Source organism: Podarcis cretensis, assembly GCF_951804945.1.
Source record: "Podarcis cretensis genome assembly, chromosome: 6".
NCBI lineage: Eukaryota > Metazoa > Chordata > Lepidosauria > Squamata > Lacertidae > Podarcis > Podarcis cretensis.
In genome coordinates, this window is record NC_137175.1 from 17,495,829 (window position 1) to 17,521,008 (window position 25,180).

The 25,180-nt window shown below is 44.5% G+C and overlaps 1 protein-coding gene and 1 long non-coding RNA gene across 5 annotated transcripts in view; one reads left to right on the top strand and one right to left on the bottom strand.

Annotated features, from left to right (window-relative positions):
* Positions 1-13,800, bottom strand: part of LOC307218087 — a 113,456-nt gene extending 99,656 nt beyond the window's left edge. For 2 of the 3 annotated variants that reach the window (XR_013839752.1, XR_013839753.1), the window contains exons 1-2: positions 13,674-13,800; positions 13,403-13,604 (exon numbers count right to left, since the gene is read on the bottom strand). This is a non-coding gene — a long non-coding RNA (uncharacterized lncRNA). Of the gene's footprint in view, positions 1-8,984; positions 9,707-13,402; positions 13,605-13,673 lie in introns of those variants that run through there. The other variant, XR_013839754.1, reaches the window with a different exon arrangement.
* CYP24A1 (cytochrome P450 family 24 subfamily A member 1) lies at positions 26-16,537 on the top strand. Of its 2 annotated transcripts, none has more exons than XM_079979500.1 (12): positions 26-136; positions 1,752-1,942; positions 3,056-3,149; positions 4,717-4,813; positions 5,863-5,954; positions 7,220-7,331; positions 8,833-8,978; positions 10,484-10,650; positions 11,229-11,307; positions 12,617-12,808; positions 13,770-13,882; positions 14,737-16,537. In XM_079979500.1, exons 2-11 carry the CDS (start codon positions 1,788-1,790, stop codon positions 13,878-13,880), a joined length of 1,245 nt encoding a protein of 414 aa, XP_079835626.1. In that variant the 5' UTR covers positions 26-136; positions 1,752-1,787; the 3' UTR covers positions 13,881-13,882; positions 14,737-16,537. The 2 variants fall into 2 exon arrangements, with proteins under 2 accessions (XP_079835626.1, XP_079835625.1); XM_079979499.1 differs by lacking the exon at positions 26-136 and adding an exon at positions 485-959.
* The last annotated feature ends 8,643 nt before the right edge of the window (positions 16,538-25,180 follow it).

The window sequence follows — 25,180 nt, forward strand, 5'->3', positions numbered from 1 at the left end:
GCCCTGCTCTCCTCCCCTCCCTTCCCTTCCCATTGGCCCCGGAGGAGAGTCCGGCGTCCAGCCCCGGAGGTTTATAAAAGCCGCGCTCCCAGCCGTCGATGGGATCTTCTAACACCTGGAGCCGGCGCGCAATACAGTACCCCTTTGCGTGGTTATTTCTGTGTCGGTCTCTCTAGTTTTTTCCTCTTGCCTGGAAGGAGTTAGATCTCTTGAAACCAGATCTCTTGAGAGCAAGCAGCCCGCCGCAACCACAGCCCCGACGGCCGATCGCGAAGTCCTCCCCCCGAGACTAGGTTGACCCGGGGGAGACTCAACTCTACCCTTTCTCGGCTTCTGCGCAGATCTCCGCATCGTTGCGCAGCGCGATCCTGTGGCTTAAAGCTCGCGGCTGTTAGCGGGACTTTTCTGCACGACCCTCCTAGTGCTGCCTCTCTTTTTTCCTCCCCACCTGCATTTAAAATTCAACTTGCTGCATCCGGATCCCGCCAACTGCGCCCCCGAAGTTTTACCGGCTTCCTTCTGCGCGCGGCTTTTAAGGGTAGATCCAGCCTGTGACCAGATCTCACCGAGCGCCGGAGGTCAGGTTAGATCCCTACGCTGGAGAGAGACCCCGACGTAGTCGTGTGCGTCTCGATCCACGTGCGGTGAGCTCGATTCCTTCGGGCTCCCTCCCTCGGACCATTCCGGGCATCATGAGCGCCCCCTTAAAGCGCGCCCCGCTGCTCGGCTCCCTCGTGAAGCGGCGAGGCCCTGGCAGCGCGCCCGCCCCTCCGCAGCAGCAGCAGCTGCTGCCCACCTCGTCGGTGTGCGCCTTGCAGCCCAAGGAGGAGATGCCCGTCTGCCCCAGGCAGGCGCCCCACGCGCTTTCCGCGCTGCCTGGCCCCACCAAGTGGCCTCTGATGGGCAGCCTCTTGGACATCCTCTGGAAAGGGGGCCTCAAGAGACAGCACGAGACGCTGGTGAGTAGCTTCTGTGAGCCTCCACCGCCAATCTTTACAGGGCATCCTATGGCACAAACCACCTGGGGGATTCCTTGGGTTCGAAATCCTTTTGGCACAGCCCCCAAAACAGCCCAAGGCAGCCCCATAACTCAGTGCTCCAACAGAGGAAGCCACAAGTTTAGTCCTGACCATCTCAAGTAAAAACTTGGGTCTCCAGTGGCATAGCTGGGAAGTCTTGTCCTAGGGTGCTTCCAGACTACCTGCTTGTTGAGCATTCATTATTATTTGTTTGCATGGTGCATGGGGTGTGTGTGTGTCAAATATATTGCGTGAAATTGTGTTCCCCCGCAATTTCCAGTGCAGTCGCTCATCCCTTTCCTTATCTTTTGGGGGAAACTGATTGGTTGCACCAGACTTGAAGTTGCCAGTATGTGATTGAATCCTGCCTGAAAATAGCCGTAATCTGGAAGGGTCCCTTGATGGATAGACTGGGGATACAAAACATGTGGCTTGGGACCAGTTGCTGTTCTAGAGTAAGGTTACCAGACGTCCGCGTTTCCTGGGGACAGTCTCCGGATTTACAAATCAGTCTCCATACAAAATCCACTGAAGTTGAAAAGTGTCCCCGGATTCATTGAAAAAAATCTGGTAACCTTATTCTAGAGGGGAGTGATGCTGGCTTGCAGGTGCTTTATCTTCTACTCACATTGTCACCTGGGTGAATCTCTGTAAGCGCACACTTGTATGTGCAACTTGGATCCACAGTGGCTCTCCTCTTTACCCTCCCTTTCCTTCTCCCTTTGGTTGCAGGCCAATTACCACCGCAAGTTTGGCAAGATCTTTCGCATGAAACTCGGGGCTTTCGATTCGGTGCACATCGGTGCGCCCTGCTTGCTCGAGGCCCTCTACAGAAAAGAGAGTGCCTACCCACAGCGCCTTGAGATCAAGCCTTGGAAAGCCTACCGGGACTACCGTAAAGAGGGCTATGGTCTGCTTATCCTGTGAGTTAGGATTGAGTTAGGAGTTAGGATAGTGAGTGGCATGCATAGTTGGGGGCAGAGCCAGTGGGCAGTGAAGGAAAGCACTCACAGCATCCTGCTGAAATCACTAAGCGTCACAAAACTTCCTATGATTCTAGTGGCTTGGCTCGGAGTTCCAAGTGATGTTAATAACAGGATGCTTTTCTCGTGCTTATAAATTTAGTTGGGGGAAAACCGCATTGATCAAGACCAAATCAAGCAACTGCTTTAATTTGCTTAATTTGTTTTTTTGCGTTTGATTAAAGAAAACAAAAACTTTTGTATCTCTCCTCAGCTATTTGTGCTGTGTGTGAATGTTGTTAAATAGAAGGTTGTCCACAGAAACTAAATGCCCATTCTGGCCTATGGAGGTTTTACATTCATATTGTGAAAATAGTTCAGCATAAGCCATTTCAGAGCATCTTCTGTGTACAATCTGGTGCACTGTCAGCATCAAACTGCATGTTATTCTGGGAGATCTCTGACTCCTCCACTCCAAAATGCTTTTTAATCATCATCATCATCATCATCATCTTTAGGAAAATCTACCAATCTGGTCACAGCTTTGGGACTGGGAGAAGGGTCTGTGTTATTTTCTCTGCTTTAATATGTTTCCCCTCACCAGAAAAGAATTCAGGAGTAAAAAAAATAGGTATGGCACGTGAAGCACTTTGAGATAAAATGCACTATTTTGCTAATGCCACCATCTTTCAAATCAGAAGGGGAATAGAGAATGTGGGGAACATTCTGCAAAACTGATTTTGAGCGTCACTTTTGAAAATTACCCAGGAAGTGATGCTTTTAAGGCCATTTTTTACACTGTCAGATTCATCTTAGGCATTTTCTAACCTTCCTTGGCATATATTAGCATTTATCTGTAAATTGCTCAAACCTAGTATTTGCTCAAGGCACATCCAGCTAATATACTGCTTTTAGATTTCAGCCATCAGCATTTTCTGACATTTCACATTAATCCACACACAGTGCTAACTTAAGTAGAAAATGTCAGCATTTGCAGTGTGTATGGAATCTAGTATAGTAGACATGTGTAAATGAGGTTCTCTTTTAACTTCTTTCTCTTTTTCATTCACACAGAGAAGGGAAAGACTGGCAGCGAGTAAGAAGTGCATTTCAGAAGAAATTAATGAAGCCCACAGAAATTATGAAGCTGGACACCAAAATCAATGAGGTATTCATAAGGACTTATGCTTAATTTTGTCTTCTAAGTTCTTAAGGCTTTAATTCAATAGCCACTGAACACTGTAAGGCTTACTTCTCCGTAAACATGCATAGGATTAAACTGTAAAGCATCATGAAATCCAGTTTGGGTCTCATCCAGGCACAGATGTAATTGAATATTTTGAGCTACCTTGTTTGTGAATGGACTCATTTAGAAGAGGGAGTTAAGAAACAATCCCTGCAAAAATCTCAATTCTTTCACACAAATAAATCCCTGCATGTAAAAACCTAGTATATCAAATAGAGGGCTATACTAGGGCTTTCTCCCTGATATATTCAGGGTGAGCTTTTATATGGAGTAATGTGTGCAAAATGCAATCCCCCACTTTCAGTTCCAATGGTTGAGTCCAGGAAGGACTATACACTTGATTTTGATGAATGCATGGCTCTGCACTCAATCAGTTCCACAAGTTATGCGTCCATCTCTGCCTTTTGTATTGGCTGTGAATGGATTCAGGTAATCAGACAAATGTTGGTTGCCAAGTAATGAGATTTTGTTTGCCAGTCTATAGAATCCAGTGTTCATTGGACCCTTTCAGTCTCACTTGATTTTTTTCCCAGCACATGGGAACTGAAGTTGTTGGTGCTCATGATGGGAGCAGCACTGAACTGACTGGGCAATATTCAACTAAGTTTTACCTAGTGAAATTGGTGAACCTAACATAGCCATGTTTATTAATTTCCTTGGGTCTACTCTGATTAATACTTAGTTGAATATCACCCACTGACTCCAATTTGGAGGCTGCCAGAGAAATCCCTCTTTTCTCTGTAGATGTGCACCTATGATTTTGCGGGACTCATTAAAATCCCAGTTTATTTGCCCACCCTGGGCAGAAACAAGTTATTTTTTAAAAAACTTTTATTGATACATGCAATACTTACAAACACAAACCAGAACACTAAACAAACTTATTATACATGGATACATACACCTCTCAACTTAGATTACAAAAAAGAAAACAAACATACAAACTAAACATACTGACATAAATCTTGACTTCCCTCCACCTATATGTGGCTTCCTTTGTTTCTTTTCTTCCTTTCGCTGTGTTACCAATATTATGAAACAAGTTAACATGAGTTAGTTGAGACGTTACACTTGGAAGCATCTTTACCTGCTCTTGTAAACAAATCACAACAAAGATGCATTAATCATTTGCCCACTGCTGTGAGATATTCTCCAATAGCAGCTGATGTACATCAACCTTTACAGACGTGAGGTGGAGCTAGTGAGTTGACTGGTGATACAAGAACAAAGAATTCTCAGAGTGGTCTACAAACCTATCAGTACCAACAAAATGGAGTTTTTATAAGTCATATCTGTGGAGCTTTATTTTCAGCTTAGAAGGGGGAGAAATAACACATTCCTGTACTACGGAATGTGTGTGTGTGTGTGTGTGTGTGTGTGTGTGTGTGCACGCGCGCATGTATGCGCATAGCAAAAGAGTGTTTGTAAAAATAATGACCTGTACATATTTTGCTTTTCACCAATATTCCAAATTTAATTCCCTTTTTAGGTTCTAGATGATTTTATGCATCGGATAGACACACTTTGTAACAAGAATGGAGAAATAGAAGATTTGTATTCTGAACTGAACAAATGGTCATTTGAAAGTAAGTTTCCCTTTAGCCTGGGGTAGGTAACAAAAGCACAAGGCATGCTGCCACTCTTCCTCTTTTCCATCTTCCTTTCATCGTGTGAACTGCAGTGACTGATAGTTTGCAGTCACTGGGATTTCACCCCCATATGGGGTAGATCCAAATTACATATTTGTGACTTTAAGCCCAGGCATAGGCAAACTCAGCCCTCCAGGTGTTTTGGGACTACAACTCCCATCCCCCCTAGCTAACAGGACTAGTGGTCAGGGATGATGGGAATTGTAGACTCAAAACATCTGGAGGGCTGAGTTTGCCTATGGCTGCTTTAAGCCTAAAGTTTGCCTTCAAGGATCACACTGTGCTCGGCCTGATGTAAGTAAGCTTCTTTTTGTTACTTTAAATAAGATTGTGGCGTCTTTATTCTTTTAAGAGGGATAAAAAGGGAACTTACCAGGAACATACAATTCAATACTAAATTGTATGATAGTGAGAGGCCTACACAAGCCTGCAAACAGCTATCTGCTGTGCTGTGTAAAGGGGAATGCACTCTGCTAAGTAAAGGAACTTGCTAACGCAAGTTAGGAAGGATATTAATAAACAATATATCCTCTCTTGCCTTCCTGAACATTCCCACACTGCTACCCCAGTCATGTTGAACACATGAGTAGGTTCATTTGATTCCCTCCCCCCCCCGCTAGTGTTCACGACAGACTAGGGAAATAATCACTCTATATTGGAAGAAGGAAGAGTACATGAGTTTGAGTTCTGGCTGGGTGTGTAATGTCAAATGATGGTTTGGCATTGCATCTGAAATAAACCATAGTGCAGAGTGTGGCTGAACTCTTTGTTCCACATCCCCAAACAAAATGAACTTTGTATGTGCAATTTGCTTGTCTATACCTCTCATTGCTATGGGCTTTCCCTTTGCACCCCTTCTTCAGTTATATATAAGGATATAAGTTATCTTCAGACAAGGATTTGTGAGGCTCTTTTTTCTTTTGCTTCTGCTATAAGATGCCCTGATGGCAGTGCATCGGTCCTTACGGCTTTCTTTTCTATGATAGGTATTTGTCTGGTACTGTACGGGAAGAGATTTGGGCTCCTGCAGCAGGACACTGGAGATGAAGGCCTGAACTTTATCAAAGCCGTAAAAACGGTATGAAAAAATGACACGCTGAACATTTTAGCCATTTGATGGACAGCAGTGTAGGAAGTTGCCTGATGTAGCGGGGGTACACATAACTCTGAATAGTCTGTGCTAGCCCTCTCCCAATCTAGTGTCCTTTGTACTTCAACTCTCACCAGCTCGGTGGGATGCAAATGTGCTGGTGGAGCCAATCCAGCACTTCTGCCAGCCCATTTGCCATGCCCCTCCCCTTTCCCCTCTGCTGTGGAAACTCAGCCAAGTGGAGGTCAGGTAAGGAGGGCAGTCTTTCTCCATCAAGGTTGGGGGATGCTGGTACAGTCGAACCTCTGTTTACATAACCCTCTGGTTATGTACACTTCGGGATGTGCACGCAACAAACCCGGAAGTATTTGACCGGGTTTCACCCCACATGCATGCGCAGAAGCGGCCCTTGGGATCCGACCGGACCTCCGGAATGGATCCCATCCACAACTGGAGGTACCACTGTATAGACCGACTGAAAGCAGATCTCCAGGGTTTCGGACGGGAGTATTTTCCTACTCCTGCCTGGAAATTATGGGAACTCTGCATGCAAAACATGCTCTACCACTGTCATCGTAGTTGTGATGGTCTCTAGAAAATAGTGGTTTTCTTAAGTAATTTTTGGCATGAATGGACCACTCATGGGAATGCACGATTGAGTAAAGGGTCTTTTATATCTAGAAGGAGCATGAGTAAAGATGCTCAGGAGCTGCAGGAATTCTATTGACCCAGCCCTTCTATGCATTGCACAGAAATAGTACTTGGTGTTCAGTAGGATGGCTATGTTTTGCCTCCTCTGTTGGAGGCAGTATATGTCTCTGAATGCTGGCTGCTGGGAATTGCAAGTGGGAGAGTGCTGTTGCACCCAGGAGTTCAGCTTTTAGACTTCCTGTGGACATCTGGCTAGCCACCAAAAACAGGAAGCTGGACCAGATGGTCTTCCAGGCTATTTCAGCAAGGCTCTTAACCAGATACCTAGGAAACGCTTAAAGCAGGACCTGGGTGTGCTCTCCTCACTTGCAATTCCCAGCGATTGGTATTCCGAGGCATACTATCTCCAACAGTGAAGGCAGACCATCCAGTACCATGACTGGTAGGCATTGATAGCCTTGTCCATGAACTGGTCGCATCCTCTTTCAAAGCCGTTCACTTCTCTGCTGCAATTACAGGTTTGATTCCTGCTCTTCTTTGTTTTAGTGCACATTTTGTTTCATTTTAATAATGCAGTTCATCTCTTCGTTGCCATTTTGCAGATGATGAGTACATTTGGGAAGATGATGGTGACACCCGTTGAGCTCCACAAAAGCCTGAATACTAAAGTTTGGCAGGCTCACACAAAGGCGTGGGACAATATCTTTAAGACAGGTAGCTGAACACACCTTGTGGCAGTGGTGGTATCTTGTGAAATAAGCTTTGCATCTTACAATTTAGCAACTGTACTGCACTTGACCTGAAAGTTAATTTATCAATTACTCTCGATGTACATTTGAATTCTCTTCTGCGGAGCACATGGCAGCATATCTGGAGTTAGCGCGTGTTGTTTTTCACAACAACCCTGTGAGGTTGGTCAGACTAAAATATAGTAATTTGCCCAAGCTTCCCCATTAAGCTCAATGGTTGAACCAATAATTAAAGCCATGTGTCCCTGGTCTGAGTTTAGTGCATTCCCTCCTAACCCCCTCCCCTCTCAAAAAAAACCAACAACCCTGGCTTGCCAGAGTGGCTGTTTAGCTTTTTGTTATATATGCCCACTATAAAATATGAAACTGAAATTGGTTATGGGGAGATATCAGGCATGAGGGGGTCTAATTTCTTCTTTGCAAGAACCATGTGATCTACCAATTGGAGCCAGGTGCAAAAGAAATATACTCAACGTAATGAATGCCAAGCACAGGAATTTGTGTTTTTTCAGTACTAGAACTGAGTAGACCTCACAGTCCTTCCTCACATAAAATCACTCCTGGGTATGAAGCATTCCTTATTTTGGTGGTATCACTTAGGCGTCCTTTTGTTGCTCCCATTTTTGGGATCCTGAGATCCTTGCTGATCTACAACAGGCCTATCTTCTGCCCACCCCTAGCTAATTGGGTCGCTCGAGTTCACCACGGAAGCCTCAAAAGCTCTGATAGAATAGACCAGTGCGTAAAGCAACTTCAGATTGCTTGGCTCTCTTCTCTCAAAACCTCTGTTCTTCAGGCATTTCATAAGTGTATGCTGCAAGCTTCCTCTGAAGGAACTCAGGGTAGCATTTCTGTAGCCTCACAACAACCCTGTGAGGTTGGTTAAGCTATGAGAGAGTGGCCTGCCTAAGATCAAAGCAGAGAGTTGAATCTGGTTTTCCCATATCTAAAATTCTTCCCCTTGCTCCCTTTTGCAAACAGAGTGGGAGGTGCAGTATTTAAAACTTTAGGCAGTGGCTAGCATGTTTGAATGATCCTCTCTGTTAAGTTGTGGGTGAACATATCAGACAACACAGCGATTATTCAAACAGCTCTTGTTTATTCACAGGCCAGGACAGAACTGAACTGAAGGGTTCAGTCAGCCTGCTTATATAGAGCTCCAGTACAACGTTACTGTAACAACTTTCTAAAACTATCCAATCACTGAATGTCACTTTTGACCCCTTATTTGCATAACTATCTACAGTATCCCCCTGCTGCCCCAGGGTGATAACTTCAGTAAATAACACTCTCTATAATATAATACAATACAATAAAAGCCTGCACATAGAAAACTATTCAACAATTGTCCTCGACAGCTAGTTTTCTGTGTGCAAGGAATTTCTGAAACAGAGAAACATTGCAACTTTCGAGGCCTATAAGCATTGCTTTTGTTTGCTCAGTACTTCCTCTCTTCCCTCCCACAGTGAAATGCTCTATTGACAGCAGGCTGCAGAAACACTCTGCCAACCCCAGCGAGGATTTTCTCTGTGACATTTACTTTGGGAGTCAGCTTTCAAAGAAGGAGCTATATGCTGCCATCACGGAACTCCAGATTGCTGGAGTTGAAACGGTAAATCCTAGCTTGCTTCTCTGCATTCGTGGCAAGGATCCTCTTAACGGTCACCCAGCTGGGAAGATGAGAGTCTCCTCTTTCCTGTGACCCATTTTCCTCATTTGATTTCCTCCCTTCTTGTTCTTACTGACTATCATCACCATCATTGCCATTTAATAGGTTGCAATCCTGTTCCTCCCCTGAACAATGCCTTAACATCTACTAAGTCTCCCCTGGAGTGTGCCAAGTTGTTTTTGATGCAATTTTTCAAAAATCTAAATACAGAAGGCCTAATGCAGGGATGGAGAACCTGTGGCCCTTCAGTTTCTGGTACTGCAGCTTCCATCAGCCTCAGCTGGCATTGCCAATGGTCATGGGAGATGAGAGTTGGTTAGGTAACATATGCAGTGGTTGTTGTTGTTTAGTTGTTTAGTCGTGTCCAACACTTCGTGACCCCATGGACCAGAGCACGCCAGGCACTCCTGTCTTCCACTGCCTCCTGCAGTTTGGTCAAACTCATGCTGGTAGCTTCGAGAACACTGTCCAACCATCTCATCCTCTGTCATCCCCTTCTCCTTGTGCCCTCCATCTTTCCCAACATCAGGGTCTTTTCCAGGGAGTCTTCTCTTCTCATGAGGTGGCCAAACTATTGGAGCCTCAGCTTCAGGATCTGTCCTTCTAGTGAGCACTCAGAGCTGATTTCCTTAAGAATGGATAGGTTTGATCTTCTTGCAGTCCATGGGACTCTCAAGAGTCTCCTCCAGGACCAATACAGTGGTACCTCGGGTTAAGAACTTAATTCATTCTGGAGGTCCGTTCTTAACCTGAAATTGTTCTTAACCTGAGGTACCACTTTAGCTAATAGGGCCTCCCACTGCCACCGCCCCACAATTTCTGTTCTCATCCTGAGGCAAAGTTCTTAACCCAAGGTACTATTTCTGGGTTAGCAGCGTCTGTAACCTGAAGTGTCTGTAACCCGAGGTACCACTGTAGCGTGTCACTGATATCTCATTCCTCTCCTGATGTTTCTAAATGCCTTTTCTACTACAGTGGTACCTTGGTTCTCAAACGGCTTAGTTGCCGAACAAATTGGCTCCCGAACGCCGCAAACCCAGAAGTGTTCCAGTCTGCAGACGTTTTTCGGAAGCCGAACATCCAACGCGGCTTCCGATTGAGTGCAGGAAGCTCCTGCAGCCAACCGAAAGCTGCGCCTTGGTTTTTGAACGGTTTCAAGAGTCGAACTGACTTCCAGAACGGATTAAGTTCAAGAACCAAGGTTCCACTGTACTAAGAATCCAGGTGGTCTGAATAATAATAATAATAATATACTTCCCTATGCCCGCAGGTCTCCTAGGCTAGGGCAGAGCTCAGTTTTGAAATGTAAAGAAGCCAGCTGCAGATAATACATATAAATATTCTCCCATAGTGAAAAGCTTCATGATGTTGTTGTTGTAGCAGCTCCTTACTCATGTTAACGTAGCAGTCCTGAGTGAGTTCAGTCAGTCTCTCTTACCGTTTTGCAGACAGCCAACAGTCTGCTCTGGGCTCTCTACAACATCTCCTGCAACCCTCACGTCCAGGCAAAGCTACTTGAGGAAATACAGGCTGTGGTCTCGGCTGAAGAGAACCCAAATGCTGAACATCTGAAGAAGATGCCCTATTTAAAGGCATGCCTGAAAGAATCTATGAGGTAAATTTCCCGGCCTAGTATGAAAATAAATGGCCTCTCTTTTCTTTGGCTACACTCATTTAAAGCATTTCAAACAGGCGAAACTGACAGGCAAGATCAGAAACCAGGAAGATCAAGTATTTTTTAAAGACTGGAGTAAATTTATTTAAAAGACCACTGTAAACAGTTAAAAACATTGGCAGGGATGTAATGACACTTGTAATGTGGAATTAACCATGGTAACCATGGATATATAACAGATGGATAATGGTATAAGATGCAAAAATGTAATCTTAAATATGGAATCCATGGAGGGAGGGAAGGAGGTCCGAAGGTTCAAAAGACCCTTTTATTTCAATGTTTGAAATGGTTAACGTTTAAATGTATAAAATTGTGTAAAACTAATAAAAAAAGTATTTAAAAAGTTAAGCATTTTGAACCGTTATGACTTCCTCTAAAGAATCTTGGGAACTGTAGTTTGTGAAGGGCGCTGAGAGTTGTTAGGAGCACCATTAACAAACTACAGTTCTCAAGATCCGGCTCCTGGTAGATCTGTCTTTCAATCATAGTAAAAAATGTGCTTCGTTTTTTTGCTGTAGGTTAACTCCGTCTGTGCCGTTTACCACTCGGACCCTGGACCAAGAAATGGTCCTTGGAGACTACGCTCTTCCTAAAGGGGTGAGTTGCATTTTCCAGCAGCAAAATTAACTTCAGATGCATTTGCAGCCCTATAATAAAAGTTTATTATTTTTATTGCTATTCATAAAAGCACTGGGCACCCTGGTACATTGGTGATGGTTTCTTCTATGTGAATGTGGGGAAAATTGATCAATTCAGCAAAGGACTTCCCCTGTCTAAGCTGTCATGTACTGTGCTTTATACGTGGTTTGAGTGTAGAATTGCAGCTGCAAAGTCACTTTTCTAACACACTGTACTCTTGAAAGAGCTACTTTTCAGAGTGCACAGTTAAGTCACTCCAATGGAATTTGAGCACCGTAAGGTGTAATCAATTATTGTGACAACGTGAGATGTATAGGGGGAAACAGAGTGTGTCTAGCTGGCTTGACATGTTGTTTTGCAGTGCAGGTTAGTTGACTTAATTTATGAAAGAAGTTCCTGAGATCAAGCTTGCCTGGAAAACACACCCTCTCCAGGCGTCGCACATTTTCTTCTGACATAGCTCTTATGCCTTTAATACTGACAGGCAAAAATGCTCATCCAGACCTGCCTCACCACTTTCCCCCAAGGAAACCTAATCTTTTCTACTGAATCGAGTTTTCTCTGGATTGACGTTTGCTCAATTTATCAAAGAGCAGGTTTTCTGAGGGAAAGCCGTGGGGCAGCCACTTGGACCCATGCTTTCTAAGCACAGGGCAAGCTCAAGTCTGGATGAGCCTTCAGTGCAGCTCCCCCCCCCTATGAAAATCTGCAGCAGAAACAGCACTTGTTGAATTTCTGACTGTTCCGCTATTAAAGGTATGGGCTTGAAAATTTAGGTGCAGACAGAAGCCTGATGAAATCTGGATCAAACTAAGCTTTACTCACATTGCACCTTGTTTGCTTGGTTTTTTTAAAAAAAGCACGCTTAGCCTTTAAAACACTCACAGGCAAGATAATATTATCTATTTTCTACTCTGAATTGGCTCTGAAGGCAATTTCACTGAAAAGATTAAGGCTTCATCTGCTTTCTTCCATTTTGAAACCCCTGCCTGGAAATAAATCCCAACTTGAAGTTTGTTTGGGGCTTCTTAGAAAAAAAATTTAACGTCTCCTGGCTGTTGCTCCATGCTTTTCTCACTTGCCTTGGAAGCACAACAGCCTTTGATGCGACATCATGGTTCTGTCGAGAAAACAGCTTTTCCTTTTTCCTGCAGCCCTTTTTTCCATTGGCAACACAAGGCTTGATGTTCCGTCTTTAGAAAAACTGCACCCGGCTGACCTTCACTCCCCTCTCTCACTCGCCCCATGCTGTTTTCCATGTTTACAGACGGTGTTGATGATCAACAGCCATTCTCTGGGATGCAACGAAGAATACTTCAATGACTGGACTCAATTTAAGCCAGAGCGTTGGCTCCAGAAGAACATAAATCCTTTTGCTCATGTTCCATTCGGGATTGGAAAAAGGATGTGCATCGGACGCCGCCTGGCAGAGCTACAGCTTCAATTAGCTCTCTGTTGGGTAAGATGTTTGCAATTACATCTTCTCACCCTCCTTCAAATAGCAGTCAGTGTGTGTGTGTGTGTGTGTGTGTGTGTGTGTGTGTAGGGCTGAGTAGGTAAAAATTTACTTATGGCACAGCCTTCATCACAAGACCCCAAGGTGTGTTCCATACATCAAATCCTATTGGTTGTATCCTGCTAAGTTTAACATGGAGTAAACCCATTGAAATTATCGGACCTAAGTAAGTATTGTGCAATTAGCATTGAGTAAAGGTAAAGGTAAGGGTTCCCCTGACCATTATGTCCAGTCGTGGCCGACTCTGGGGTTGCGGCACTCATCTCGCTTTATTGGCCGAGGGAACCGGCGTACAGCTTCCGGGTCATGTGGCCAGCATGACTAAGCCGCTTCTGGCGAACCAGAGCAGCGCACGGAAACGCTGCTTACCTTCCCGCCAGAGCGGTACCTATTTATCTACTTGCACTTGACGTGCTTTCAAACTGCTAGGTGGGCAGGAGCAGGGACTGAGCAACAGGAGCTCACCCTGTCGCGGGGATTCGAACCACCAACCTTCTGATCAGCAAGCCCTATGCTCTGTGGTTTAGATCACAGCACCACCCGCCTCCCTAGCATTGAATACACCCATATAAAAGAAGTGGGTAGAACTGTTAGGTGCCCCCACTCCCCTGGGCCATGTGAACAGGTGGGAGAGGCTGCTCACCTGTCAGTCATATCGGACATCACAGCGAGGGGTTAGCCACCCATGCTAAACTTGGGATGGATCATAGCTTTGTCATTGTGAGTAGCAAGGCTGTGCCTTGACTTTGAAGCTCATTTTTGAGGGTGAGCTGGCAGGTTCTGAGGATTGTCCCTGGCTCAGACTAACCCTTAGTTACAAGTTGGGATAAGTTCCTTCCCACATGTGCTCACTAGGGTGAGTTTGAGCAGCCCGGGTTTGATTCCTTCTGTCTTTGTGTTGCAGCTTATACGGAAGTATCAGATTGTAGCGACCGATGACAAGCCGGTGGAAACGCTGCACTTGGGAATCCTCATCCCCCATCGAGAAGTTCCCATTGCATTCAGAAGGCGATAAAGGTAAATGAAGCTGGAGCTCTGTGGCCAGGCTGGTCCCAGAAAATGGCGCCTTAATGGACTCTCTTCTTGGCCCACTTCATATAGGGTTGCCATATTGAAAGTGAAAATCTGGACAAGTTGTTGAGCACATGTTGGGGGGGGGGTGTTGTTGAGCTATTTAGAGTTTTGCTGTACATTCCAATTTTCCCGGACATTTGGCCAATTTCTGCCCAGACACTGCTTGTGACTGCATTATTCCGGCTATGTCTGGGAAATTCTGGGTGTATGGCAACCCTACATACCGGTAATTCATGTTTCTGAAAGTTAGGCAGTGCCTGAGTTTTCAGAGCTTCCTGAAGAGTTACGGTAGATTAAGAAATGTGTTTCTGCTTTTCAGGAGACATTGGCCCAATAAGAGCTTTTTTCTTGTCCGCTCCATCTGTTCCTGAACATTGAAAACACCACCATGCCTTAATTTGCTGCAAGGTTATACAGTGAAACTATGAAATGAGCAGAACTGGCTTTTCATTTAACTATCATCCTAGAGCCAGGATGGGGAAACACTTGGCCAACTTGACAATACTCAGAGCAGCAAGGGCTCCTGGCTGATTCTAGCCTCTATATATTTTCAGAGCAAGTTTCTAGCCCTCGTTTTTGCAAAGCAAATTGGGAAGAACAGAAGGAAGCCAGGAGACAGCTACCATCCAGCCTACATTTCAAAAGTGTGCACAAACCATGTTAACCACATGATAAATTTTCCAATATGGCTTGTGCAAGATCTACCTCTAAATACCATCAGTGGACTACTAAGATAATTGATTACTTTGACCATGTAAATGTGTAAATGTTCTTTTTTCTCTTCCCCTTTCCCTCAGATACTTTTTGAAGGAAGACAGTTGCTTGAGTGCTGCCTTTTCTGAAGACAACCCCCTTGAATGCTTGGCACCCAACCTCCTTCAGCAACCAGGGGCTAAGCATGTTTTGACCTATGTGCTGTTGATGGAAGAGAGATCAAGGAGCATCTGAAGTTAGCTTTGACCTTGCTTTGGGGGCAGATCTGTCAAACCATGCACCTAAGTAATCTTTTGAATACTGCAATGAAAACCAACAAGGACCAGCCTTTATTTTAAAAGGTGCAAACTGAGAAAACAGCAAAAAGACTGGTGCGAGACAATGGATCTTTTCATGGAGCCCTGACAAATATCCATTTCTGTTCACCTGCCCATGTGAAATCTGCTGGTCGTGGCTCGGTACAGCCTTCCTGTTAGATGTTTTTAGGATCAACTGGCCAAGGGTGGATGAAATGATACAGTGAGTTCAGTGCTGAGGTGTGTAGGGGGATGAAAATTTTGCTGTTTCTGACATCCTGCAGGAATTGTGTAGGTTTTTTAAAGTGAGGATTTCTGTCTGCTGCAGGTCTCGTTCAGCCTACCTCCTTTTACAAAGGAATGTTGTGATAAGGAGAAAAAAGCACTCCAAGAGGGTCCTGGTGTTTATATTTTTTTTAAAATATTTTTTTACAAAGGGGAGAAAAACTGCACTAAATCCATTTCCCTTTATGTATCTGTTAAAAAGCCTTGCTGCAGTAGCCGTGAAACTTTTACCATTATATGATTTTGATAAAAACTGTATTTGGGGAAAAACCAACAATGTACCAAACCTCTGCTGATGGTTCACACTGCAGAAAATGTAGGCTGATTCAGGCTAGCTCTGCATGGAAAATCCCCATAGGCTCTACATAGATTCTACATAGGCTCTACATACATTCATGCTCGTGAACAGACCATTACAGGGAATCCAGTGCTCTGATGTTCTGGATAACAACTTGACAGGGCTGGTGGGGTGTGCACAGGTCTACAGAACTGCTCTAGTTTTTAAAAATGCACTTGTCCACTTCAGGGCTTGTACTTATGGGTTGAAGAGACTAATTCAGTACAGTCAGGCCTGCATAAGACATGACTCACCAAGCCACACACAGCACCCCAGTAATGTACTGGAACCTACCAGGGGCTGCCTAGAATGCTTGGAGGGGGTTGCGTAATGTGGGTAATGTGTGAAGCACCTTGGCTGCCAAAATAAGTGGCTGGTGGGTGTTTCGCTTTTTTCACGCAGTGCATCAATGAATGAACTCACAAAAATTTGCTGCTGCAAGGCAATGTGATGGGCTGTAGCTTGGATGGCTCTGAAATGGGATTGGACATTGTCATCTGTATGGTTGTATGTAACCTCCCAGGTTCAAAGGCACAATTGCTTCTCAATACCAGCTGCCGGGAGCAAGGATAGGTGAGGAAGTGTTGGGAACAAGTTGCTGCTCTACATGGATCATTGCTCTGATCCAGTGCGGGTGATCTGGTGGTCTTGTATTCAGCTTAGAGAGGCTCAGAGACACATTTCAGCATCATGATCTGCAGTAGCATATGAGCATTATTTTTCATGTTTTTACCCATTCCTGAATAATATGCGCACAGCTTCCTTGTTGGAAGGTTTTTTTTACATGAATTTTTGTGTTTTTTTATATTTTAAACATTTTTTATATAACAAAGATCCTTGTACACTTTGGAGAACTGTCAACAGATGCTGATTTATTGTACAGAATTGCTATATTTTTCAGTGTTTGGAATTTCTCTTGTTGATACCTAAACTCATGCTTTTTTGTAATAAAAAAGAATTTCCAGATATGATGCCTCTGCTTGTATTGAACACGTCGTCCAGTATCATTTTAGAAAGTCACCTACATTCTTTGTGAGTTGCTCATCATATTTTGCCACCAGCTCAGAAGGAAAAAAAAATCCAAGCTCTATGTGGTGGACCTGGGAGTAACCTGTGAAACACGGTCCAGGACTGGTCCAGAATCCGAAGGTTCCACTAGGAGTCAGTCCGACAGGACCAAGGCAGGAAACGAGGCAAGGACAGGTACAGGATCTAGCAAGCAGCAATGTTGCTCCCGCAACCTGGTGCAGGGTCTGACAACCTTTTATCTTTGTTGGGGTAGCGGCCGGTCCTGATCCCCCAGCGACTCGCCTATTTGTTTCGCCCAGAGGCAAGCACTCCTCCTGCAAGTACTCAGGTCTCTCCTTCTCTCAGACCTTAGTCTCTGCAGTTTGGGAGACGTCGGTGGGTTACTAGACCCAGGGGCCACCTCAGCCTCCCCTGACCAACCAGCAGTGGAGCAGCTGTAAGTGATGGCCCAGCTGGAGGCAACGAGGTCATCCCTGCATCTGGAGCCAGGGCAGGCTCAGGCCCCTGACTCGGCCCAGCTGGTGTTTGTTGCAGGGGAACCTGTGCAGACTGGGACTCTTCAGGATCAGGCCCCAGACTTGGTTCAGATGTTAGCTGAGGCAAAGGATCTGGTGCCGACTGAGACTCCTCTGGTTCCGAGTCCTAGGCCATCACACTAGTGTCTGAGTGCTACTCAAAAGAACTTTACTCAGAACTTTACTTGCACCATGGCTTAAGAGATCACCTGCAAGTCCATGAGGAACTATCAACCTGTTGAACTCACTGGTGGCTGATTAGTGCGAGAATTGCTGATCTTGAGAGATTACAGTAGGGTTTGTCAACAGTTTTCAGATATTTAAGGAAGAGATGAAATCTCTGTGTGTGATACCTGTAACACCACAAGCAATATTTTTTTAACTACAGAGAAAGCTAAATTCCACATTAGGAATAACTAGTAGGATCTACAATCAAATGTTGCCGTGTGGCCTCTTCATCTAGCAGGTGAGCTCCTATTCAGTCAACCTTGCTCACCTCCCAAATAGTACAAGATGTAAGGAACTCAAGAAGGGACACACACCCAATTACATTTTTCATTTCCAATTATACCAGTATTATTTCACTACTGAGCATGCTCACTCTTCTAGGGTTGTTTGTGGAGTATTTCCACCAGTAAGGGTCATTAAAAAGAGATGGCGAAGAGCTCCGAAAAAGACCTCTCCAATGGAGTGAAGGGGCAGTAAAATGGCAAATGCAATTCAATGTAAGCAAGTGAAAAGTGATACATGTCTTTGCAAACAAACAAAGAAACAACCCCCCCCCCCCACCTAATTTCACATATAGGCTTATGGGCTCTGAACAAGTGGTGATTTGGGGATGTAGTGCACTGTTGATGAAGATGTCAGCCTCATGTGTGACAGCTCTAAAAGGCAAATTCCATGCTAGGGATCATCAGGAAAGGAACTGAAAGTAAAACTGTGCACTAGTCACCTTGCCTCAAAAAGGATACTGCAGAGCTGGAAAAGGCTCAGAAAAGGGCTACCAAAATGATCAACGACTCCTCTATGAAGAAAAGTGGGTGGCATTTGGGACTTCTTAGTTAAGGGGAAAGGTGGGTAAGAGACCACATGATGGAAGTATATAAAATTATGCGTTGCATGGAGGAAGTTCATAGAGAAAGGTATTTCTCCCTGTCTTATAACCCTAGAACTCATGGACATTCAATGGAGCTGAATGTTGGAAGATTTGGGACAGATAAGAGAAAGGGCTTCTTCATGCAACACGTAGTTAAGCTATGGAACTCTCTCCCACTGGAGCCAGGGATGGCCAGCAATTTGGATGGCTTTAAAAGAGGATGGGACAAAGTCATGGACAAAGCTATTCTCTGCCTCCAGAGTCCGAGGCAGTAATGATTCTGGGAACCCCAGGAGGACAGAGGGCTCTTGTGTTCAGGTCCTGTTCACGAGTTTCCCACAGGCATCTGGGTGTCCACTGCGAGATCAGGATGCCGGCCTGTTCCAGCCAGCTCTTCTTACATTAACCAAGTAGGGTGGCAGACTTCCCATATTGCAGATTTTGCAGGCTGTTCCAAGTATGAGGAATTAGAGCAATATTTTATCTACACAGTGCGGCATTCATCCTTCCACAAAGCCTATATATCAATGCATTATGACAACTTGTGGCAGCTGAAATTACAATCTATTTTACATAAGACCTTTATCTCAGGTGCATAAATCCTACAGTCTGAATTCCCAAAGCACACACTCTTGAGTTATAGGTATATACACGCCTCACTTTCTGGGACTATCGCCTACTCAACTGCAATACTGCAAGATGTTTGGCACAAAAGCCAAGTTGCTGACACAATAAGACAGATAAACAACTATATTGTAGATCTTACACGTCACCAGCTTGGCTTTTACACTTGTAAAATCAGCATCCAAACTGAAATAGTCCTTAGGCAATTCAGAACAAACCTGTTAAGCTTGCCTTTAGGGTTTTGCTTTTGCTTCACGGACAACAATATATAGTATGAACTTTGGTGGTCTACATTGAAATACAACTCCCTTTTAAAATATTTGCATGTTATTTGAATCATTTTGTTATACTTTTCTGCATCAGTCAATATGTAAGCTAGCTGGTAAAAAAAGTGGTTTTAAACCAATAGTCATATTTGTCTTGTGTTTTGCTTTTCAAAATATATAAATTAAAATTATTTTTTCAATACAACACATTTTTCCAGAATGATTGACTGATCGACACCTGCCTTTCTCCCCGCTGGGGCTCAAAACGACTTAGGGATAAAAATGGAAATAGGGATGTCCGAAGGAAAAAGAAAAAATTCCAGGATCAAAGCAGAAATCAGAACAGCTTCTGTAAATCTGGGGCTGTGCTTGGAAAATAAGGACGCTTGGAGGGTCTGTAAATGGCACTCTCATGTTTTCCGCAGACCTGCACTCATGGGCAGTTTACTCTCTCCACCTTTCCTTCTTTCCCTACCTGCCACTCAAGGATCATTTTTCAGTTGTCTTCCCAACTTCAGAGCACTGCCAGAGGCAGTAAGCCTCTGAATACCAGTTATTGGGAATGACAAGAGCTGCTGTGTTAATGTTCTGCTGGTGGGCTTCTCATAGGCATCTGGGTGGTCATGATGAAAACAAGATTCTGGACTAGATATGCCTTTGGCCTGGCCCAGCTGGGCTGCTCTTTTTTCTTTTTTTATAATTTATTTAATCATTTTTTCAATACAAACAACAACCGCAAAAGACACATACAACAAAAACCATAACAACACTAATAACACAATTTGACAATTCAGATTTGAATACTGATATACCTACACCTTTTTAACAATATTTCCCCACCTCTCCTCCCCCTACTTCCCTCCACTGTCTGCCTTATCGCTTAAATATTCCTTCCAGATTTCTTCATATTTATCCATTCTTAATTTGCGTCGACATGCAATTCGTTCGTATGTAACTAGTCTGTCCATATTATCAATCCATGGGCTCAATGGAATCTTTTTGCGGCTCTTCCAATTCATCAAGTTTTTTTTTTGCTTCTAATATGGCACGGTACATGCATTTTTTCTTAAGTTCTCCTGAAATAAATTATGGGACCTTCTGGTTCTGCAAAAGAGGTACTTGAAAGGGTTTCACTTGCAGGTGGTTCTGATCACTGGAATCTGATTACGAGATGGAAGGCTAATTCATGCATTTCCTCCTCCCCCACTTCTCTTCTCTCCCCCAATAGACTCAGTCAGATGCTGCTGCATTCATGACAAATCAGCGAGAAACCGATCTAAAAAAGATTAGCCTACAACAGAAATGTGTGCCAGAGCGTGGGTGGTGCTAAGCACGACTTTGCGGGCAAATGAATTCCAGACTTTTCAACAAGTGTTACGAAACTGAACTCACGTCCTCTTTGCCTAATTCCTGCTTTTGCATTGTTTCGAAGAGTATGAAGCCCTTAGAAGCACGGAGTGGGAATTAACTGTTCTCGGGCCATGTGTGTGACACGAAGAGGAAGAAGCTCTAAAAGGGGGGCGTCGGGGACACATGAAAAACGTTTATCGACTTTACAGGACACTGCTAAAGGGGCATTGTTCTGCAACAGTGCCATGGCATATGCACTCAATTTATACCTGCAGGTACCTTAAGGCAAATTAAAGTGGCAGTGGCTGGGGTTTCTTGGTCCCTGTGCTTTGTCCAGGCCATCCCCTAACAAGAACTGGGTCTTTTTCACTGAAATCAACTAGGGTTATTACTAGTGCTAAATTGTTTATGCAAGATCAGATTCTCTTGCTTCTTGTTAATAAGACTAGCACTTTTATTCTCCTTCTAAAAAGCCTTGATTTGAACCTCCATTTTACTGATAAATATCCTGTGAATAGATTGTTGCAGGGACAACTCTATAGGACTTTCTGGAACCTTGATTGCAAACATAATTTGATCAGGGTGAATTGAAAGGACATGAGCAGGTAATAATAATAATAATAATAATAATAATAATAATAATAATAATTTTTATTTATACCCCACCCATCTGGTTGGGCTTCCCCAGCCACTCTGGGCGGCTTCCAGCAAAGTTTAAAAATACATTAAAATGTCACACATTAAAAACTTCCCTAAACAGGGCTGCCTTCAGATGTCTTTTAAAAGTCTGGTAGTTGTTGTTCTCTTTGACATCTGGTGGGAGGGCGTTCCACAGGGCGGGTGCCACCACCGAGAATGCCCTCTGCCTGGTTCCCTGTAACTTGGCTTCTCACAGTGATGGAACCACTAGAAGGCCCTCGGCGCTGGACCTCAGTGTCCAGGTAGAAGGATGGGGGTGGAGAAGCTGATTGTTTCAAGGGACCTTGGACATATGCCTTTGAATTACTTCATTCGCCTGTCATGACAGGTAATAGAATGGTCTTCTTCCCAGAAATTAACTTTATCCAAAGGTCATTAGTTTGTTTATTAGTAGCTGGTGGACATCAATCCACCATTTTGTTCACTCACTCAGAATGGTAGAAGGATGGATTCCCCTCCCCTCACCATACACACACACACTGCTTGCAATTACAACAGAGGTGGAGGAATGTTTATAGTCTTCTCTTGTGGTTGCATGCTACTGGTAGGTGGGGCCAAAAGCAAAATATTCTTTCTCCTATGCAGTATTACTTCTTTATTTAAAAGACTTATATACCACTTAACATTTAGGAATTCCAAAAGAGTGCAGTTGAGATTCCAGCATTTAGTTGCTATTCCGGCATTGCTGCGGGTTGGACTATATGATCCGTGGAATCTCTTCCAATTCTACAATTCTATGCATCTATTTTAAATAAATAAATAAATAAATAAATAAATAAATAAATAAATAAAATATTACAGTAAAATGCAATTTCCACAGCAACCAACAAGACACACACCAGTATCCTTAGCCAGGAAATTCTTGGGTGAGCAAAAAGTTCTCCAGCATATGCTAAAGGTATGGAATAGATGGTGCATGTCTTGTTTCTAACATAATGTTATATTTTGTACAGTACCTCTGGACAGACTAGCCATGTAAAAGCCAGATCTGCACACAAACACACAACATATTGAACTCACATCTCTCTATCCAGGCAAGCAAGAAGCATTATCAGAGCTCAATGGTGCATTCCAGCCAGACAAAAGCACTTTAGAAGTGTTTGCAGGAGGTCTGATACGGCATATGGCTTGGAGTAAGGATAGAGTCTCAAGGGCCAGGGCCAGAGGGCTGAATCTGAAAGATAGGAAAGCATTGTCATCAGAAGGGAGATCAGAATCCCATGCTTGGCACATGTCCATGGGCTTCTGTAGGATTTTCAGGCTTCTCTTCCACGTAAATTCACTTGAGCCAAGGTTGACAAGGGTTGAAATTTACAAGCAATCTGCCTTGGAAACATGGCTCATATGAACAGACCCAGCCAGCAATCCCCCATGGAAGGCAAGCAAACCTCCTTGTGTAATCCAAAATACGTTTAGCTTCTAGAGATATTCTCAAAACAACAGCAGAGAGGAATGCAGTTGATTACCTGAGAAAATTACCCTTTGCTTTCTTGGGCATGTTCCTGCTGGCAAGTTAGAACAGTTTGGCACTTAATTGTTAAACATGTCCACTGAACTCAAAGTGGTTCATATGGATGGAAATGAAGTAGAGGAGGCGGCAAGTCATGTGCCGAGGGCAGAAAATTAGCAGCATATGATTGCTTGGTAGCTGGTTTCCAGCTGGCAGAGGTACAGCCGTGCTATCAGGATTTGGGCTGGAGATGGCATGTCCCCCCCCCTTTCTGTAAATGTGAGAACCTGCAGGTCTGAATGCAGAGCCAAGGAGGCTCATACATGCCAATGATATGGATTTTGTTTTTGTCAGAGCTGTGAGTGTGAAAGAGTTGCACCACACAGCAATCGAGTCTGCTGCATGTATGCTGCTATTACATCCGTGCTTCCCACACAGCAAACACATGCAGCAAGACATGAACACTTAAGTATCCATGTGCATACATCATGGAGTCCCAACCAAAACAGGACTTCCAGTTGAATGCATATGCCAGTTTAAAACACACACAGCCCATGGTTCATACCAGGCCATATGCCTTGGCATGAATGCACACGTGTGGCTTCCCAATGGGCAGATCATGGCTGCTGCTTCTCTCAGCCATCCTGTTCCCACACCACATTGGGCTAAGCCAGGCATAGGCAAACTCTGGCCTTCCAGATGTTTGGGACTATAATTCCCATCATCCCGAGCTAACAGGACCAGTGGCCAGGGATGATGGGAATTGTAGTCCCAAACATTTGGAGGACCAGAGTTTGCCTATGCCTGGGTTAAGCTATGGCTTGGCTTAGCATGACCAAGGTTCATGGTTCGTCTCACTCCAGACAATCGCAAGCTGTAGTCAAGGTTTGTTTTTTTGTTTGTTTGGAGGGTTGTCAGGGACTGGGCAGAGGAGGAATGGTGGAAACCGTCTCCCCAGCCTGACCCTTCCAGAGAAAAAGAAGACAGTTCAGAATTACAACAGGAGTTTGAGGGAGATCACAGCTCAGAGGCAGATGAGGGCAAAGTTGGAAAATAATGGAAGAGGAGGAGCAGGCAGAGCTGGAACAGCTGGCTGACATGTTATCACTAGAAAGCATTCCAGACCCACCATCTCCCAGAACCCGGCGAGCCTTAAAAATAGGAGAGCAAAGGGCCCAGAAAGAAAGGGCCCTCAGCACCAACCGTAGAAGGGATGATGAATGAGGAAGTGGGAGAGAAGGAGAGAGATTTACTAGGTGCAACAATATTATTCTGAGAGGCCACATTCCCAAACCTCTCTGTATGAATATTGAATAAAAGCAGATGGTAAGGACTTTCCCTTCTCTTGTGCATTCCTGGCAACCTGCCATGGAGGTTTGTCCCTCTGCTGCCTGGCAAGGGTTCAGACACCGTGCTAAGTAGAAGGGCAAAAGATTCCAGGTTCAATCCTTGGAGTTTTCTGCTAAAATGATTTAAGATAGCAGATCTGGGAAATACTCTTGGCTTTGACCCTGGAGAAGACAACACTTAATTAGACATAGCTCAGACAGAGGCAGTCCAATGTCTGGCTTGGTGTCTTAGGATGGCATCATTGGGTATTTGTGACCAGCTGTGACCCCACTACAGTGGTACCTCTGGTTGTGAACGGGATCCATTCTGGAGGCCCGTTCGCAACATGAAAAGAACACAACGCAACAGGTTGCGATTCGCTGCTTCTGCGCATGTGCGAGCGGCGAAACCCAGAAGTAACCCTTTCCGGTACTTCCAGGTCACTGTGGGACATAACCTGAAAGAATGTAACATGAAGTGGATGCAACATGAGGTGTGACTGTACTTACTGCTAGAGTCTCTTGAACCTGATGACTACTCTTGTTGCTGCTGTAGCCTCCTCGCCTGTTCTGACTCAGAGGAAGACCAGTGAAAGTAAACAGAAGGCACGGCAAGCAAGGAGAGTGAACAGAAGGAGCAGGAACTGCTGTCAACTGTAAAATTGATTGTCCTTTCCAGGCACACCAGCTCCCCAGGGCTGTGAGTGCCCTGGCCCCCACAATATTTTAAAGGAGGGGGCAGGGCACGCACAAACTCCACACACACGTTGTGGGGGCATGTGCACACAAAATCACCATGCCCCACTGGTGTGCATGCGTGTTCCAATGACAGCACATGCCCCCGGGCACCCCTGATGGTGGGTGCAAGTTGGTGCCACTGGACCTTTCTCTCTGGGTATTGGTAAAGATTGAGCCCAGAGGCAGAGGGGGTGGGGTGTGGCAACTGCAAAGAGGCAGTGAGAGGCTGTGTCTCCCCGAACCTGAATCCAGCACCAACCAATGGCCTGACTCAAAATGCTTGTATAAAAGACTGAGAATGGATGGCAACACTCGGCTTTTGCATAATATGTTCCCAAATTATAAAAGAAGCTATGCGGTGAACATCTGGTTAGCTTGCATTGTTCTCTGATTATCTCAGGGCACTTTTCCCTCTTGTGTTTCTTTTGTTATTGCTGCCCTTATAATCATGCAAGACACTGTGTATTTATTTAGCTTCTTACATAATGCCCCCCAAACAGAAATGAATCACCCA